The following is an 18,052-nucleotide window of genomic DNA, read 5'->3' on the forward strand; positions in this document are numbered from 1 at the left end:
TTGTCATCTAATGAAAAATTTCCCTCGCGAAATTTCTCAAACACACACTGGCATTTTCTGGTGCTAACTGCATCTTGACCAAGAGCACTACAGATGTTTTTTGCAGCCTCACTTGCTTTTCTTCCTAATTGGAACTCATAAAGCATGCAGTGCCAAATATGCTCTTCATCCGCCATCTTCTTAGCCCTAGTTTTGCAACAAAAACCAAACCGAACACCAACTTTTTCAAGCAAAACTTGTTAATTGCACTTCACACGTTCTGTAGATACCACGTGTTTGAAGGTTATGTCAATACAAGTCAACGCCAAGCAAGATTTTAAACGAATGTTGAAAAACGACATTAATTATTACTAGACCCGATAAAATACATGTATATATTAAAAAGTTTTAGTAACATGCGAAAGTGCTTGATATGGAATGCAAAACATGGGACATGAAATTGCAGATATATGGTAAGATTTTAATTATGAAAAAAGTGAATTTTCATAAAATATCAGAAATATTCCAAAATTCTAAGGGGCAGGTTGTGTGAAGGGTGGGACTTCATTACAACTTTTTTCCTTTTAATTTTAAAACATTATTTCTAATTAAAAATCAAGATGTTAAAAAAATTATTTGTACAAAATAATTGTCAAAGCTGAATATAAATTTAGCTTTGACAGAATTATTTTCTACAAATAATTTTTTTAGTGGTTTCTTCAGAGAAACCACTAAAATGATAATCAAATAATATTTCTTTCTCTTTATTGATTTTAAAATAATACAAAAGTTAAAAACACTTAGTCTAACATAGCATGAGAAACAGCAACAAAATTCAACAAAATTTTGAACAAACAAAATGGATGGTAACTCATCCTATAGTAGGGGTGTCGAACTCAATCAGAGAAGGGGCCAAAATCTAAAATCCAGCCTAAATCTCGGGCCGAATGCTTTACTGAACAGTCATAAACTGTCATTGTGATGGAAACGCAGCGAAGTGCAGTGATGACAGCGCGGTGCGGGCCACACTGCAAGGCCTGGCGGGACGGATTTGGCCCGCGGGCCTTGTGTTTGACACATGTGCTATAGAGCAAAGAAAGCTATAACTCCAAGTGTCTACAGATGCAGATACTGGTAAAAAGAAAGGCTAGTGTTTCTATAAAGTCACGTAGATCTACAGGTCAACAAAACGGGGGGTGAGGGGGTGGGAGGGGAGTGGCCTGTCCATGTAGCTCAGTTGGGTAGCGCACCATCCAAATATGCTAAGGTTGCAGGTTCCATCTCCAGCCAGTGCACATATAAGAAACCACCAATGATCCGGAACCGGTTTGGCTCAGTGGATAGAGCGTTGGCCTGCGGACTGAAAGGTCCCAGGTTGGATTCCGGTCAAGGGCATGTATCTTGGTTGCGGGTACATCCCCAGTAGGGGGTGTGCAAGAGGCAGCTGATCGATGATTCTCATTGATGTTTCTGACTATCTCTCTCCTGTAAAAAAATCAATATATTTTAAAAAATAAAATAAAAATGTCTTCACAATGTTCCACTTTTGGAAAAATTGGAATCATCTTATTAAACTGAAGATAAGCATGCTCTACCACAGAAATTCCACTTCTAAAAGAAAACATATAAATTTATTGAGGTTCACCTCTGAAGATGTGATATTACCAATTATATCACAAAACAAAAAAAAAACGGGACTAATCCATATGACCATCAGTAGAAAATTGACAATTTACGGTATATTTCAAGAATATAATAACATATAGAAGTTGAAAGTAAACAGAGCTACATGTTAAGTGAAAAAAGCAAATTGTGAAGGGATACGGAAGTAAAAATAGTGCCCTTTCTGGATAGCTTGATTAGTTAGTGTGTTATCCCAAGATACCAAGGTTTCAAGTTCAATCCCTGCTCAGGACACATACAAGAATCAACCAATGAATGCATAAATAAGTAAAACAACAAATTGATGTTTCTCTCTCTCTCTAAAATCAATTAAATTAAAGAGTGTGTGTGTGTGTGAGTAAACAATCACTCAAATTCAAATTGGCACGTCCTTAAAAAAAAAAAAAAAAAAACAAAACACAATAAACAACAAACTCTTCAAAAACATCAATGAGCCATAGCTGGTTTGGGTCAGTAGACCATGTCAGCCTGCAGACTGAAGAGTCCCAGGTCTGATTACAATCAAGGGCAGGTGCCTGAGTTGTGGACTCAATCCCCAGCAGGAGACCTGCACAGGAGGCAGCCAATGTTTCTCTCTCGTCATTGATGTTTCTCTCTCTCCTCTCCTTTTCTTTCTTGAAATCAATAATATAAACAAAATATAAGCAAACTAAAAAAAAAGGTGGGGAGAAGGGAACTATTTTTTATTAAAGAAGCTGTCAAACAAGTTATGACAATTAAATGTGATGTACAGCACTGATCAGTTTGGCTCAGTGGATGATAGAGCATTGGCCTGCAGACTGAAGAGTCCCAGGTTCGATTCCAGTCAGGGGCATGTACTTTGGTTGCAGGCACATCCCCAAGAGGGGGTGTGCAGGAGGCAGCTGATAGTTGTTTCTAGCTCTCTAGCTCTCTCCCTTCCTCTCTGTAAAAATGAATAAAGTATATTTTTTAAGATAAAAATAAATAAATAAATGTGATGTATAATCCTTGACTGAATCATAGGTCAAAAACAAAAACATGGTACTTTGGGAATTATAAAGGAAGTTAAATTTTAAAAACTGAAAAGATCTAGTCCTAGCCAGTTTGGCTAGGATCTCAGATTTGATTACAGTTGAGGGCACATACCTTGGTTGCAGGAGGCAACCAATCGTTCAATGTGTTTCTCCCACATAGATGATTCTCTTACTTTCCCTCTTACTCTCCCTAAAAATCAACTGAAAAATATCCTCAGGTAAGGATTAACAAATAAATAAAAATAAAACTTATTAAAAAAAAAAAAAAAAAAAAAAACCCTAGCTGGCTTGGCTCATTGGATAGGCTTATGGACTGAAGGATCCCAGGTTCGATTCCAGTCAGGAGCACATGCCCGGGCTCTTGCAGCCCGGCCACCGACATGCCATCCAGACTCAGGAAGACCCGAAAACTTCAGGGCCAGGTGAGCCACGGCCACAGCCACGGCCGCATCGGCAAGCACAGGAAGCACCAGGGGGGCCGCGGTAATGCTGGTGGCTTGCATCATCACAGGATCAACTTTGACAAATATCACCCAGGTTACTTTGGGAAAGTTGGTATGAGGCATTTCCACTTAAAGAGGAACCAGAGCTTCTGCCCAACTGTCAACCTTGATAAACTGTGGACCCTGGTCAGTGAGCAGATGCGGGTAAATGCTGCCAAAAGCAAGACTGGAGTTGCTCCTATTATTGATGTGGTGCGATCGGGCTACTACAAAGTTCTGGGGAAGGGAAAGCTCCTAAAGCAGCCTGTCACTGTGAAGGCCAAGTTATTCAGCAGAAGAGCCGAGGAGAAGATTAAGGGTGTTGGTGGGGCCTGTGTCCTGGTAGCTTGAAGCTACGTGGAGGGAAGTTCCTTTAAAATGTCCAAGTACCTTAAAAAAAAAAAAAAGAGCACATGCCCGGGTGTGGCTTGATCCCCAGTGGGGGCGTGCAGGAGGCAGCAAATAGATGATTCTCTCATCACTGATGTTTCTATCTCTCTTTCCCTTTCCCTTCATCTCTGAAATCAATAAAATATATATTTTATTGATTTTTTACAGAGAAGGGAGAGAGACTGAGAGCCAGAAACATTAATGAGAGAGAACGTAGATCAGCTGTCTCCTGCACATCCCCCAATGGGGATGTGCCTGCAACCAAGGTACATGCCCTTGACGGAAATCGAACCCAGGACCCTTCAGTCCACAGGCTGACACTCTATCCACTGAGCCAAACCAGTTTCGGCAATAAAATATATTTTAAAAAGAAAAAATATCTACATATATTAGTTAACAATACTGTGTCATCCTTAAATTTCTTAAGTGCAATAATGATTTTGTGATCATATAGGAGAATGTCTTTGGTCTTAGGTAACACAAGAAATATTCAGAGGTGAGATGTCTTATCACAACTTACTTTCAAATTACTCAAAAAAAAAGTATGTGGCGTGTGTATGTCTTATCACAACTTACTTTCAAATTACTCAAAAAAAAAAAAGTATGTGGCGTGTGTATATATAAAGAATAAATGTGGCAATATATTATAAATGTGGCAATATGGTGCAAAAATAGGTTTACAGTTGTAAGTGCATGAAACAGCTTATTCTGGTATTATTGTACAGGATAATCTCTGTATTATTTGTTCAGCTTTACTGCTGGATTAAAAATTTTCAACATAGCCAGAACCGGTTTGGCTCAGTGGACAGAGCATCGGCCTGCGGACTAGAAGATCCCGGGTTCGATTCCGGTCAAGGGCATGTATCTTGGTTGCGGGCACATCCCCAGGGGGGCTGTGCAGGAGGCAGCTGGTCGATGTTTCTCTCTCATTGATGTTTCTAGCTCTCTATCCCTTTCCTTTCCTCTCTGTAAAAAATCAATAAAATATATATTTTTAAAAAAGAGTTATAGAACAGAAAAATAAACGGTATGACACTAGCAAAAAAAAAATAACACTTATGAGAAATATATTGTACATGGTACCCAGCACAGTGAAGAAACACAGCCAGCAAGGACGATGGTGAAATTTCATGAAGACTACAGCAAAAAAGAGAAGATCCTAAGTTTCCAGAGAAATTCAGAATCCTCTTTCTGCTTTTTGTTTAAAATTTGTAACAAATAAATCCTTTAAATGAAAAACAGTTTAACTTACAGCAAGAAGCTGTCTTATGAGCATGTCTGAGGCTTTCTCAGAAATGTTGCCGACAAAAACAGTAGTAGTAGGACCACAATTTTCATCATTTTCCTTTACTTTTAAGCCTGGATGATCCTTTCTTGCTCCCAAATGCTTTCCAACCATGGACACAGTGGGTACTAAGACCTAGAATTAAGAAAGGCAATAAAATTTGATCTGGCAATTAAACTTCCTATCATGTTTAATGTAACATTAGGCTAAAATCACCAATGTTAAATTAGTAAATACAGGGTAGGGCAAAAGTAGGTTTACAGTAGTTTGTATGGAAAATACTATTAATAAATAATACCAGAATAAGCTGTTTCATGCACTTAATAACTGTAAACCTACTTTTGCACCATCCTCTATGTAGCACATTAAAAGGTCTACATACTTAATCTAAAGCTCACTGCATTTTTCATTAATATAAACATTCATGACAAGAAAAGTCCCATTCTTAAATTACCTTTAAACACTTGGAAAAGCAAAAATAACTTGGAAACTTTGTTTGTTTAGGCACCCTAAATCTTTTAAAATTATCAACTACATCCACAAGTTTCTTCACAACTTTACTCTGTACTAGTATAAAAGTTTCAATTATCCCTGCTAGTCCTCTTATAAAATATTTAAATACTCCCATAGCACTCCTCCACACTTAGAATGTACCCTTTATCACTTTCTTGAATTCCTAGCTTATTATCCCTTTAACTTTCAACTTCCCAAAGGAAGAAATAGTTATAATTTTATCTGGAAGTGAATTTAGCAAAGCACCCACAATAACCATTGAATAAATACTGGTGAACTGGGAGAGCTGCTCCAAAATCCAAATGCTGTCTTTTCTAGACTGAAATGTAAGAAAGTAAGAGTACCTATCATGTGGAAGTTTTCCAAAATGACCAAACATTGGTGTCTAATGCAAGAAAAACTGGACTCCCCACCAAAACCGGTTTGGCTCAGTGGTAAAGCATCGGTCTGTGGACTGAAAGCTCCCGGGTTCGATTCCAGTCAAGGGCATGTACCTTGGCTGCGGGCACATCCCCAGTAGGAGGTGTGCAAGAGGCAGCTGGTCGATGTTTCTCTCTCATCGATGTTTCTGGCTCTCTATCTCTCTCCTTTCCTCTCTGTAAAAAATCAATAAAATATATTGAAAAAAGAAAGAAAAAAAAAAAAAAAGCTGGACTCCCCCTTAGTATGCAAAACCTATCTTCACAGCAGATTCCTATTTGTCCACCTACTTCACATCTCCCTTTTAACATAAATAACACCACTCCCCTCCCTTTTCAAAACCACAAATAGAAAATCAGTTGAAAGTAATATCAAGCCTCTCTCATAGTGGAATTCCAAATGAATACTGATATTCTACCAATGAACTCTAAGAAATATCTGGTTAAATAACAGTTAAGAGGGTTATTATTTATTAATTTGTAATAATATTAACTTTCTTAATTAAGATGCTTAAGAGTGTACAGAATGCCGAAACCTGTTTGGCTCAGTGGTAGAGCGTCAGTCTGCGGAATGAAAGGTCCCGGGTTTGATTCCGGTCAAGGGCATGTACATTGGTTGTGGCCACATCCTCAGTAGGGGGTGTGCGGGAGGTGGCTGGTCAATGTTTCTCTCTCATCGAAGTTTCTAGCTCTCTATCTCTCTCCCTTCCTCTCTGTAAAAAATCAATTATATATATATATATATATATATATATATATATATATATATATATATTTTAAAAGTGTACAGAAGCTTTGATGAATGTGAAGAATTAAGATTCAAGACTTAAGACTAAATAATGAAACACTTGCCCAGAGGAAAGGCTTCAGTAAAACTACAAAGCTTGAAGATATCATACTAGGAGACACAGGAAAAAAAATAGCTCGGAAAAAGCTAAATATTAGGTAGGTAGGAGAAAAAGAATACAACTATATTTAACACAAATTTCATTTTATAACTTACATTTCTGCTAAAATAATTCTTACATTCTTTTAAGAGATCATATATGTAATATCATTCTTCTATCTCTAGAAACCAAGACATAAGAAATAATGAAAAAGCCAATGTGCCAAATCTGAACTAATATGTAAATGAATCTAGAGAATGAGAGAGAAACCATAAAACTATCTGGGGAGCAATTTTAGGAACAACTACATATATGCACAGTTGAGTGAAAATGTTACTTAATCAAATAAGTAGTGTGATAGAAATGAATGACCACATCCTTCCTACTATTCTTTTAAATGCTTAAAATAATGTAAGTTTATCAAGCTTTTTAGTTTTAAAAGCACTAACATATCTCCTAATTTCCTCCTTAAAATTAATTATACTTATAGCCCTGGATGGGTAACCCAGGTGTTAGAGCACTGTCTCAATACGCTAAGGTTGAGGGCTCGATACCCGTCAGGGCACATAGAAAAATCAACCAATGAATGCATAAATAAGTGAAAAACAAATCAATGTCTCTCTCTCTCTCTCAAATCAACAATAAGTAAAAAATTTACTTACTTAAAAATTATACTTACAGTTGGTGCAGGAGCCATAATGCTCATTGGTACAGGAATCATTGGGGTTCCTACGGAAAAAGCATAGCCAGTTATAAGCATACAATTATATATGACTGTATTCTATCATCAATTACATGCCATATATACAAGTATAGAGGCCCGGTGCATGAAATTCGTAAACGGGGGGAGAGGGGGTGTCTCTCTCAACCTGGGCTATAGCCTCTCACAATTGGGGACCCTCCTCAGGGACAGGATCGGGCCTAAACCGGCAGTCAGACATCCCTCTTGCAATCCAGGACTGCTGGCTCCTAACTGCCCACCTGCCTGCTTGCCTCCCTGCCTCATTGCCCCTAACTGCCTTTGCCTGCCTGCCTGGTTGCCCCTAACCACTTGTCTTCCCTTCCTGATTGCCCCTAATGGCCTCTGCTGTGGCCCCCGCCGAGGTGCCTTCGTCCAATAGGACACCCAGAATGATGTCCAGAAGGTCATTTGGCTGACCAGTCCGATTAGCATATTATGCTTTTGTTATTATAGATGCTCACTCATAGTTAATTTGAGTAGAAATGGAGAACTAATGAGATACTGATGAACATCTTACTTTCAAAAGCAATGTGGTATCAGGTCAATCTATGTAAGTTTACCTACAACAAAAAACTACTCTTGCCAAAGCCGGTTTGGCTCAGTGGATAGAGCGTTGGCCTGCAGACTGAAGGGTCCAGGTTCGATTCCAGTCAGGGCCATGTGCCTTGGTTTGCGGACACATCCCCAGTGGGAAGGGTGTGGGAGGCAGCTGATTGATGCTTCTCTCTAATCGATGTTTCTGACTCTCTATCCCTCTCTCTTCCTCTATGTAAAAATACAAAATAAACTACTCTTAAAGTAAGAAGGCTACCACAACATGTTTTTGACCTAAGGAGTATAAAATTCTGGATAGTTTTTTATTCATGTTCATTTTATTCAGTATACCCTCTAAACCAGCCCTATCACGAATATAGATTCACTTATGGATTAACAATATTAATGAATCCTATAAAAGTAAAAAATAGCACTAGCCAGTTTTTCTCAGTGGTTATTCAGAAGGGTTATGGGTTCAATTCCAGTCAAGGGTAAATACCTTGGTTTCATGCTCCATGCCTTGCCCTGGGTTGGGGCAGGTGTGGAAGGCAACCAATTGATGTGTCTTTTTCACATCGATGTTTCTGTCTCTCCACCTCCCTCCCACTTTCTCTTAAAAAAAAAAAAAGGGAAAAATATCCTCAGAGGAGGATTAAGGGGAAAAAAGTGAAATAAATCCTTTCAAATTTTTTCTTTAGGTATCAAATGATAAATTAATCTGAAAACCTAGGAAGAATCTTGTTATTCCTGGTTCTTTAATAAAAGCAAAAATTGGCCTGGCCTGCATGGCACAGTACTTAAGCATCGACCTATGAACTAGGAGGTCACAGTTTGATTCTCAATTAGGACACATGCCCAGGTTGCAGGCTTGATCCCTAGTGTGGGGCATGCAGGAGGCAGCCTATCACTGAGTCTCTCTCATCGTGGTTTCTACTTCTCTCCCTCTGCTTTCTTGTCTGAAATCAATATATATATATATATATATATATATATATATATATATATACACACACACACACACACACACTTATATATACACATATATACGTGTGTGTGTGTGTGTGTGTGTGTGTGTGTGTGTATATATATATATACACACATTTTATTTTATTTTTTTAAATTGGCCCTGGCTGTGTGGCTCAGTAGGTCGGAGCGTTGTCCCTTACACCATTCCCAGCCAGGGCAGATACATAGGGGAGGCAACCAATTGTTGTTTCTCTTCCACTCTCTCTAAAAATCAATTAAAAGGAAAAGGGGGCAAAACAGTATCTACCCTATCCTATATAATAAAAGCCCAATATGCTAAGTGGTCAGTCATCTATTCAACCAATCAAAGCATAATATCCTAATGATACAGTGGTGCCTCACAACGAACTTAATTCGTTCCAGGAGCAAGTTTGTTATGCGAAAAGTTCGATATGTGAAACGCGTTTTCCCATAACAATACATGTTCAAAAAAATAATTCGTTCTGTAGCATAAAATATGCTAAGATGACATAAAAAAAGATAAATTTTTTGTTATTATTTTTATTTAGATACATCTAAAAACATAATTTTTTTTTTAAAAAAACACTTTTTTAATTTTAAGACAGACTGAGTCTACCGAATCTTGCACATCTTCATCCATTTCCTGCTTTTTGGCCGATGGTTTCATGAAAAACCTGTCCAAAGTCGTTTGTTTTTCTCTTTTCTCCAACATCTGCCGGAAATAACGGACAAGAGTATCGGAGTAAAGATCGTTGATCCTGTTTGCTTCAGCTGAATCCGGATAGTGGGCATTGGTAAACTCCTGAACTGCTTTCCATTTGACCAGGATGTTCTTGATGTCAGCAGTTGGGATTGGTTGATTGTTTGATTGTTGCTCCTCGTTATCAGATGACGCTTCCCTTTGAGCATTGTCCTGTTGCTGGACCAGAAGTGCTTGGAGCTCTTCAGTTGTCAGCTCTTCTTCGTGTTCCTCAATAAGCTCCTCTACATCCTCTTCCTCTACCTCTAATTCCAACCTTTGGGCCACTGTGATGATGTCCTTCACCACTTCTGTGTCATCAACTACTGCTTCTTCCTGGGTCCACGAAGGCACAAGCATCTTCCAAGCAGAAATGAGGGTCCTTTGTGACACTTCTTCCCAGGCCTTCTGTATAAGTCGTATTGCCATAAGGACATCAAATTTCTCCTTCCAAAACTTTCGGACAGTCATATTGTCTCCACCAAACTCGCATTCTTCAAACACCTTATTAAAGAGGGCTCTAGTGTAGAGTTTTTTAAAGTTCGCAATAACTTGCTGATCCATTGGCTGAAGAATGGATGTGGTGTTTGGTGGCAAATACTGCACCTTGATAAAAGGATAATTTTCATGCAATATTTCCTCTAGGTCTTTTGGGTGAGAAGGGGCATTGTCAAGTATCAGAAGGGCTTTGAGCGGCAGTTCTTTTTCCAGCAAGAATTTCTTCACGGCAGGAGCAAAGGTTTCCAGAATCCATTCGTTGAAGATAACTTGGGTCACCCAGGCTTTTTGATTGGACTTCCAATGGACGGGCAGTTTGGACTTAATAACGTTATTTTTCTTGAAAATTCTTGGATTTTCAGAGTGATAAACCAATAGAGGTTTGATCTTGAGGTCTCCGCTGGCATTAGACGAAAACATAAGAGTAAGTCTGTCCTTCATGGCTTTGTGTCCTGGCAATTTCTTCTCCTCTTTTGTAATGAAGGTTCTGCTCGGCATTCTTTTCCAGAAAAGACCCGTTTCATCGGCATTGAACACTTGTTGTGGGCAGTATCCTTCATCCTTAATACATTTTTGAAAGTTAATAGAGAACTTTTCTGCTTCTTTCTTGTCAGCACTGCCAGCCTCACCATGCATAGTAACGCTGTGGATTCCACACCTTTTCTTAAATCTAAAAAACCACCCCCTGCTGGCTTTGAATTCTTCTTCATTATCTTGATTGCTGCTACTTCCAGGGACGTTTTTCTTTAGATCGTCATAAATTCTCTTGGCTTTGTGACAGATAATATCTTGGGTTGTTACGTCACCTTTCACCTGCCTGTCCTTAATCCAAATAGCTAATAGCCTCTCCATTTCCTCGTGGATTGAAGACCTATGTTTTTCATGAAATAGTTTTGATACTCCTTTGGCTACTTTGGCTGATTTGATTGCATCCTTATTTGTCAAAATGGTGAAAATGGTGGTCTTGCTGAGGCCAAACACTTTGACGAGGTCACACTGTTTTACCCCACATTCACTCCTTCTAATTATTTCCTGTTTCATTTCAACAGAAATCACCTTCCTGCTTTTTTTAGAAGCCATGATATAAAAAAAATATTGAGTTTAACTTAAAAGGACGACTGCCGTGATACGTGCGTGATTTAATTCGTAATGAAGAACGATTGCCGCGATACGTGCTTAAGTTAAGCGCAGTGACTAATGACTGCCTGCAGTGCCTGCGCGGAAGGATGCAATACATCGGCAGCGATCGTGGAAGCTCGGGCGAAGCAGTCGTGGAAGCTCGGGCAAAGCGGTCGTGGAAGCTCGGGCAAAGCGGTCGTGGAAGCTCGGGCGACTTCGTTGTGTGAAACGAAGTTCGTTGTATGAATCATGAAATGAAGTTCGTTGTGTGCAGCGTTCGCTGTGCGAGGCGTTCTTTATGCGAGGCACCACTGTATGCTAAGGCCACTCAACCACTTGCTATGTGCACTGACCACCAGGGGGCAGACACTCCAACTGATAGGTTAGCTTGCTGCTGGAGTTTGGCCAATCGGGACTGAGTGAGATGGCCAGACACACCCTAGAGCCCTCCCATGATCCTTCCCTGGCTGGCCAACTTACTGTGTCTCTCCCCGGTGCCCATCATGCACCAGTGGGGTCCCTTGGCCTGGCCTGCACCCTCTCACAATCTGGGACCCCTCAGGGGATGTTAGAGAGACGATTTGGCCCAATCCCACAGGCCAGGCCAAGGGATCCTATGGGCGCACAAATTCATGCACTAGGCCTCCAGTGTATATATAAAAGGCTAATATGCAAAGTGTCCCCTCAGGAGTTCAACCAAGAGATCTGGAGTTCCATTGCTTGCTATGATGTGCGCTGACCACTAGGGGGCAGCGCAGAACATGGTGGGGCACTAGCAGCCGGGTGCTGAGGGAGCAAGGGAAGGAGGAGGCAGGGAGGTGGGGAACCTGATCAGCCCTGATGGCTGGCCTGACCTAGGGATCCACCCATGCACAAATTTCATGCACCAGGCCTCTAGTGTATAGAATAATACTCTGTATCTGTGTTAAAAGAAAAAGTACTAACGGAGCCCTGGCCAGGTATCTCCCTTGGTTGGTTAGAGCATCATTCTAAACGCCAAAGTTGTATGTTCCATTCCTGGGTAGGGCACATACATGAATTAACCAATGAATGCATAAATAAGTGGAACAACAAATCAATGTTTCTCTCTCCCTCTCTCTATAAAAAAATCAATTAAAAAACCCCTCTGGTGAATAAAATAATATATACTTACATGGCTTACAATATGCACTAGAAAATATCTGGAAGGACAAAGAAAAAACTCATAACCCTGCTTTGTTTCCCCCTTTTCCTAAGAGGCTGGTAAAAATAATTTTGTGGGAATGTAATAAATTTTTTAACTGTATATTTTCTCATTTTGAACCTCATGAACCCACTATCTTTTTAAGTAACTTTTTTAAAAACATCGCAAATGAGTTTATACTCAGTCAGATAAGAAAACTTCTGCCATAGGAAAATGAAGCATCAAATTTCCAGAATGCTGTTAACAGACATCTTTACTACTAACAGTCACACACATATCTTCCTAAAAGTAAATGCTGCGAAAACTAAAGTATAAGCTAAAACAACTACAGTACTCACAAAATTACCTGGAGGTACAGGTGGAGGAAAGCCAGGAAACTGTGGGGGTGGAATCCCTGGTGGGAGTGCTGGGATTCCCATGGGAGGGCGGTTCAAATGAGGGGGGAAAGACATTCTTACTGCAGATGTCTAAAAGAGAAATCATGAGAAATCATTTTATTTGAAAACTTTACAATTGAATATGCCTGGTTTGTTGGCCTTCATTTTTAGAGTATCTGCAAAATTCTAAAGTTTTCTTACCCAAAGGAGTTGGCAAAGACCCTCTTTTCTCTGTCTGTCCATTGAGAATTTTTAAAATTTAGATCTTTTCTAAAATAAGTTCCCAAAATGTACACGATCTAAGTTCAGGATAGACTCCTACAATCATATGGGAATACATATAAAGGAAGAAAAAAATTTTGAGGTTCAGTTAATATCCAAAATTAAATACGAAATATCAATGAATCTTTTTAAACCAAACTCAGAATCCAAGAAGGTTTCTAACACTTATTTTTTAAAAGTGTTCTGATATACTCACTTTTTAATATATATAAGCACCTTTCTGAAAACTAATTTACGAAGTTACACAGTATTTATTCAGTATTGGCCAGTTCCTTGAGTACAAAAATGTCTCACTGAACTACAAACCTGGAGGTAGGGGACATCTTAACATCAGGTCACATAGTAATCATTCAAATACAGAGAATCGCCCTGGCCTGCGTTGCTCAGTTGGTTAAAACACTGTCCCAATATGCCAAGGTTGTGGGTTCAATCCCCAGTCAGGGCACATATAAGAAGAAACCAATGAATGCATTAAGTAAACAACAAATCAATGCTTCTCTTCCCCCACCCCCATTCCTCTAAGATTAAAAAAAAAAAAAAAAAAAAAAGCGCCCTATCCAGTTTGGCTCAGTGGATAGAATGTCTGCCTACAAACTGAAAGGTCCCGGGTTCGATTCCAGTCAAGGGCACATGCCTGGGTTGTGGGCTCGATCCCCAGTAGGGGATGTGCAGGAGGCAGCCAATCAATGATTCTCTCTCATCACTGATGTTTCTCTCCTTCCTTACTCTCTGAAATCAATAAAAATATATTTAAATAAATAAGTAATAGTAAGTAGATATCAATATAAATTAAAAAGGGGCTGAAACCAGTTTGGCTCAATAAATAAGAGCATCGGCCTGCGGACTGAAAGGTCCCAGGTTCGATTCCAGTCAAGGGCATGTACCGTGGTTGCAAGCACATCCCCAGTAGGGGGTGTGCAAGAGGCAGCTGATAGATGATTCTCTCTCATCGATGTTTCTAATTCTCTATCCCTCTCTGTAAAAAAATCAATAAAATATTTTTAATTAAATTAAAAAGAGAAAATGCCAATTAATTTTACTATAAATGTATATTTTTAAATGATCCATTTGTAATACTTTTGCCCAAAAATAAAAACAAATACTCTATAAGAAAGAGTATATCTCCTTTTAAAATAGAGACAGCTACTGTCCTACTTACAGAAGCTCTTGTATTATAATATTCTATCTCAGCACTTTTCTTAGGAGGGCAGTTGGTATTAATACCTGTTGAATAAATGAATGAGTAAACAAATTAACTCTGTGGATTTCATTAAACAAATCTATTAAAAAGCCAGGTAAAGTTAGCTCCCATATGCTAGCAATGACCCAGTGTCTAGCCTTACAGTAATTTATAAATGGAAAAAAATATCCTCATGTGAGGATTAACAACCACAAAAAAAAAATTTTTTTTTAATTTCATCAGACATGTTTAATCTTAGTATATGCCAATATATCCATTCTATGCACTTCTAATTTTTCTATGAAATATTTCTTTTACTTCAGACTGTTCAAAACTTATTCATCAGTTGAACTTCAAAGGTAGAGGCAATCTTAATAAGATAATGGCCCTTCCATGACATTCAGAACACAAATATTTCTGGTGACCACTAGAAAAAATATTATTCACTTTCAAACATCCTAATATGGGAGCCTCAACCACTTATTTCAACTTAAATTTCTTTTATATATTTTGACATGTAAAAATAATTGAGAATAAAGTTTTATAACCATAAGCAAAGCTAATCAGATTTTACCTATAATTGATCAATTGCAATTCTCTTATAATAAGTTATATAAATATTCAAAGTTGATAGTTACTTTGTAGAAAGAAAGAGGTTGGGAAGAGAGTTAGGGAGTACTTCATTTTATTTTAAGATATTTATTGATTTTCAAAGAAGAAGGGAGAGGGAGAGACAGAAACATCGATGAGAGAGAATTACTGATCACCTGCCTCCTGCACACCCCACATTGAGGATCAAGCCTGCAACCAGGGCATGTGTCCTGAAGGAATTGAACAGATGACCTCTAAGTTCCTGGGTCAACACTCAACCGCTGAGCTACATCCTGGACATGCTTTATTTTAAATACAGTGAGTGGTCAGACCTCTCCAAGATGAGATTTGGACAAAGACTTGAATAGGGCTGAGGTAGGAAGCTCTATTTAATATCTAGGGACAATAGCTCCAGCTATGGGGGCTCAGTTGTTTGGAGAATCACCCCGAACACCAAAAAGGTTTCGGTTTGATTCCTGGTGGTCAGAGTAGTACATACAAAAGGCAACCAACTGATGTTACTCTCTAAATTCAATAAACATTCTCAGGTAAGGATTTTTTTTTTTTTTAAGTTGAGGCAATAATCTTGCAAACTAAGAAAATACAGAGGTGGGCATGGAGTACTTGCAGGAGGAATAGCTAGGCCGACAGCTGGAGTACAGTATGGGAGGAAAGTCAGATAAATGTATTATAAAATATTACTGGGGAAGAGCTTCAGAGAGTATAGGGCTTTGTAGGCCTGTGTAAAGACTTTGATTTTTCCTCTAAAGAAGAAAAACCTTTCAATTTAAAGGTTTTCTTATTTGGCTTAGATTTTAACAATATTCCTGGTCACTATGTTAAGACTGGAGAACCAGGGTCGAAGCAAAACATGACTGTAATAATCCAGAAACAAGCGGGGGCCTGAAATAGGTGTTACAGTGAAAGTGGTAACAAGCTGCTACATTCTGGATATACTATGAAGGTAGCCAACTGCTAAGGAAATGTGTGTGGGATTTAAGGAAAGAGAGATGGAGAGGTTATTTTTAGTAGCATCGAAAAAATTTAAGTAGCATTTTAAAAATATTTGAACAGTAGTGCTTCACTTTTAGAATAAGAGTCAAAGCATTTTAACCTGATAAGTACAAAAATTAACAAAAACATCCAGGGTTATGCACTTGTCAAAATTCACTGAAATTATGGGTGCATTTTATTACATGTAAATTTTATCTCAATAAATTTGGTATACCACGCCCCCCAAAAAAACAGACTTCTAAGTAAGATTTTTCTCTACACTCAACATATGCACGCACTCTGCTTCTCTTTTCCACTTTACTCTTTCAAACCATTCTTTTTTCCCTGCACTCCTGAGAATGCCATTACTGCTTATACACATTCCTCCTCTGCAGATTTATCCTGATAGAAACAAAAGATTTTACCAGGGACAGACTTAAGAGGCTAACCCCTTCAAAACACTGCCAAATTTCTGAAATCGTAAAAGGCAAATGAACCAATAGATTCTCCCCCAGCAAACATTCCTATACAACTTCACTCACTCTATAAATATATATGTGCTCAGTTCTTTTCTAAGTATTATTTTTGCTAGTTCTGAAAGAGCAAATTTTAAGTTATATAGTTATATACCAAGTAGTGATTCTACATTGAGTATAAAAGATTAGTGAAGCATGCACTGCTGCCTGCTCTGCAAGATACAAGGGACATAACCCGGCAAGATACAAGGGACATAACCTCCCCAGCCTAAGCAAAGCAAGCCTCTCAAAATATCATTTCTCAAATTGAATTTCCAGACTGCTGGAGTCTTCAGAAACTACTTCTAGGAAAAAGGTGTTCCATGTCCAAAAAGGAATGGGAAATGCTTAACCAGGGTTTTTTTTAGAAGAAAGCTTTTCATGTTATCAAAGTGTTTAGTGTCTCCCAAAAGCGGCTGATAATTTTCTGAGATTTCCACTTTGCCGTTTTTTACCATTTTCAATGATAAAGGTAGTGATAGTCTGGAGTTGGAGTGGGAACAGGAAGTGGCTTGTAAACAGGAAAGAGGAATCCTTTGGGGTAATGGTTGCACAACTCAGTACATTGACTAAAAATCGTTGAATTATAAATTTACAATGACTGAATTTTATGCAATTACACTTTAATTAAAGCTGCTTAAAAAAAAAAAAAGCAATACCAATTCAGGACAATTACAAGGAAAATCCAATTAGGACCTGCCGATTAGATTGTAACAATATTAATTTCGTGATTTTGATCACTGTACTGTTGTTAAATAAGAGAATGTCCTTGTTTTTAGGAAATACACATTTTGGGGTTTAGGAACACCACACACAAAACTTACAAGTAAACATTTCAGAAGAAAACTACGTATAGAGAAAAAAGGGGAAAGGATAAAGGTCAGGTGATTTGAGTAATATGGGTGAAAGGTATTTGAGAATTAGTTTGAAATTATGTCAAAATAAACTTAGTGGGAATATATTTTATTTTCAAATTTTAAAAAAAAAGCTAGGTAAAAGCTTTGTGAGGAATCAAAATTATTATGAATGGTAGCAGCAGTGTCAAAAAACTATTGAGAAATTAAAAAACAATGTTTTTGTAAGGCCTTAAAAGATTCAAAGATTACTTTTGTTCCAATGTTATAAAAACACTTAATGTAAGTTTCCCTTAAATTATGTATAATTAAGTATAAAGCTCATTTATCTGTGGACAAAAATGTTGACTTTAAGTCTGAAGTAGTTACCCAGTGTTAAAATGGACTTATTTTTAAAATATATTAAGAGCCTTAACATAGTGGAATAAAAATATAGCAAACACAATAAACGTACTCAAACTATGAGTATATGGGCGCCTATATGCAACAGTGGGACAATAATTTTCTTCCTAACTATGCGTTAATTCTCTACCAAAAAAAAAAAAAATTTTCTTTTAATTACACTCTGGGGACCAAAAATGGAAATTCAGTAACTCCAAGATGAATTATTTAATAAAAGCAACTCACTTTTTATTTAATTTACAAAAGCCTTCAACATACATTATCTCACTTAATCTCCCAAATTACCTTGTGTAGATATATTCTCCTTTTACAGATGAAGAAGCTAACTTGCCCAAAGGTACATAATGAGTGGTGGGGACCCCCTCACGATCCCTAATATCCTGAAATCACCAATCCAAGGGCTGTTGTCACTGTGTCATAATG

At 38.1% G+C, this 18,052-nt stretch overlaps 2 protein-coding genes across 10 annotated transcripts in view; one reads left to right on the forward strand and one right to left on the reverse strand.

Moving 5' to 3' along the window:
- The window catches only part of RBM25 (RNA binding motif protein 25), a 52,679-nt gene that overhangs the window by 32,924 nt on the left and 1,703 nt on the right, over positions 1-18,052 (reverse strand). For 4 of the 9 annotated variants that reach the window (XM_036432254.2, XM_036432218.2, XM_036432227.2 and 1 more), the window contains exons 2-6: positions 13,014-13,130; positions 12,782-12,902; positions 7,313-7,362; positions 7,122-7,142; positions 4,782-4,949 (exon numbers count right to left, since the gene is read on the reverse strand). In XM_036432254.2, the coding sequence (XP_036288147.1) occupies positions 4,782-4,949; positions 7,122-7,142; positions 7,313-7,362; positions 12,782-12,902; positions 13,014-13,055 (402 nt within the window). In that variant the 5' untranslated portion in view covers positions 13,056-13,130. Of the gene's footprint in view, positions 1-4,781; positions 4,950-7,121; positions 7,143-7,312; positions 7,363-12,773; positions 12,908-13,013; positions 13,131-14,253; positions 14,319-18,052 lie in introns of those variants that run through there. The other 5 variants (XM_036432237.2, XM_045578953.1, XM_036432245.2 and 2 more) reach the window with 5 other exon arrangements.
- Positions 3,023-3,505, forward strand: LOC118715725 (60S ribosomal protein L27a-like). Its single transcript, XM_036432367.2, has one exon. The coding sequence runs from the start codon at positions 3,038-3,040 to the stop codon at positions 3,488-3,490; it is 453 nt and encodes a 150-aa protein (XP_036288260.1). The 5' UTR covers positions 3,023-3,037; the 3' UTR covers positions 3,491-3,505.

Source organism: Pipistrellus kuhlii, unplaced genomic scaffold (genome assembly GCF_014108245.1).
Source record: "Pipistrellus kuhlii isolate mPipKuh1 unplaced genomic scaffold, mPipKuh1.p scaffold_m20_p_1, whole genome shotgun sequence".
Classification (NCBI taxonomy): Eukaryota; Metazoa; Chordata; class Mammalia; order Chiroptera; family Vespertilionidae; genus Pipistrellus; species Pipistrellus kuhlii.

Coding starts and splice junctions, on each gene's coding strand:
- LOC118715725 (XM_036432367.2), top strand. CDS start 3,038: ATGCCATCCAGACTCAGGAAGACCCGAAAACTTCAGGGCCAGGTGAGC.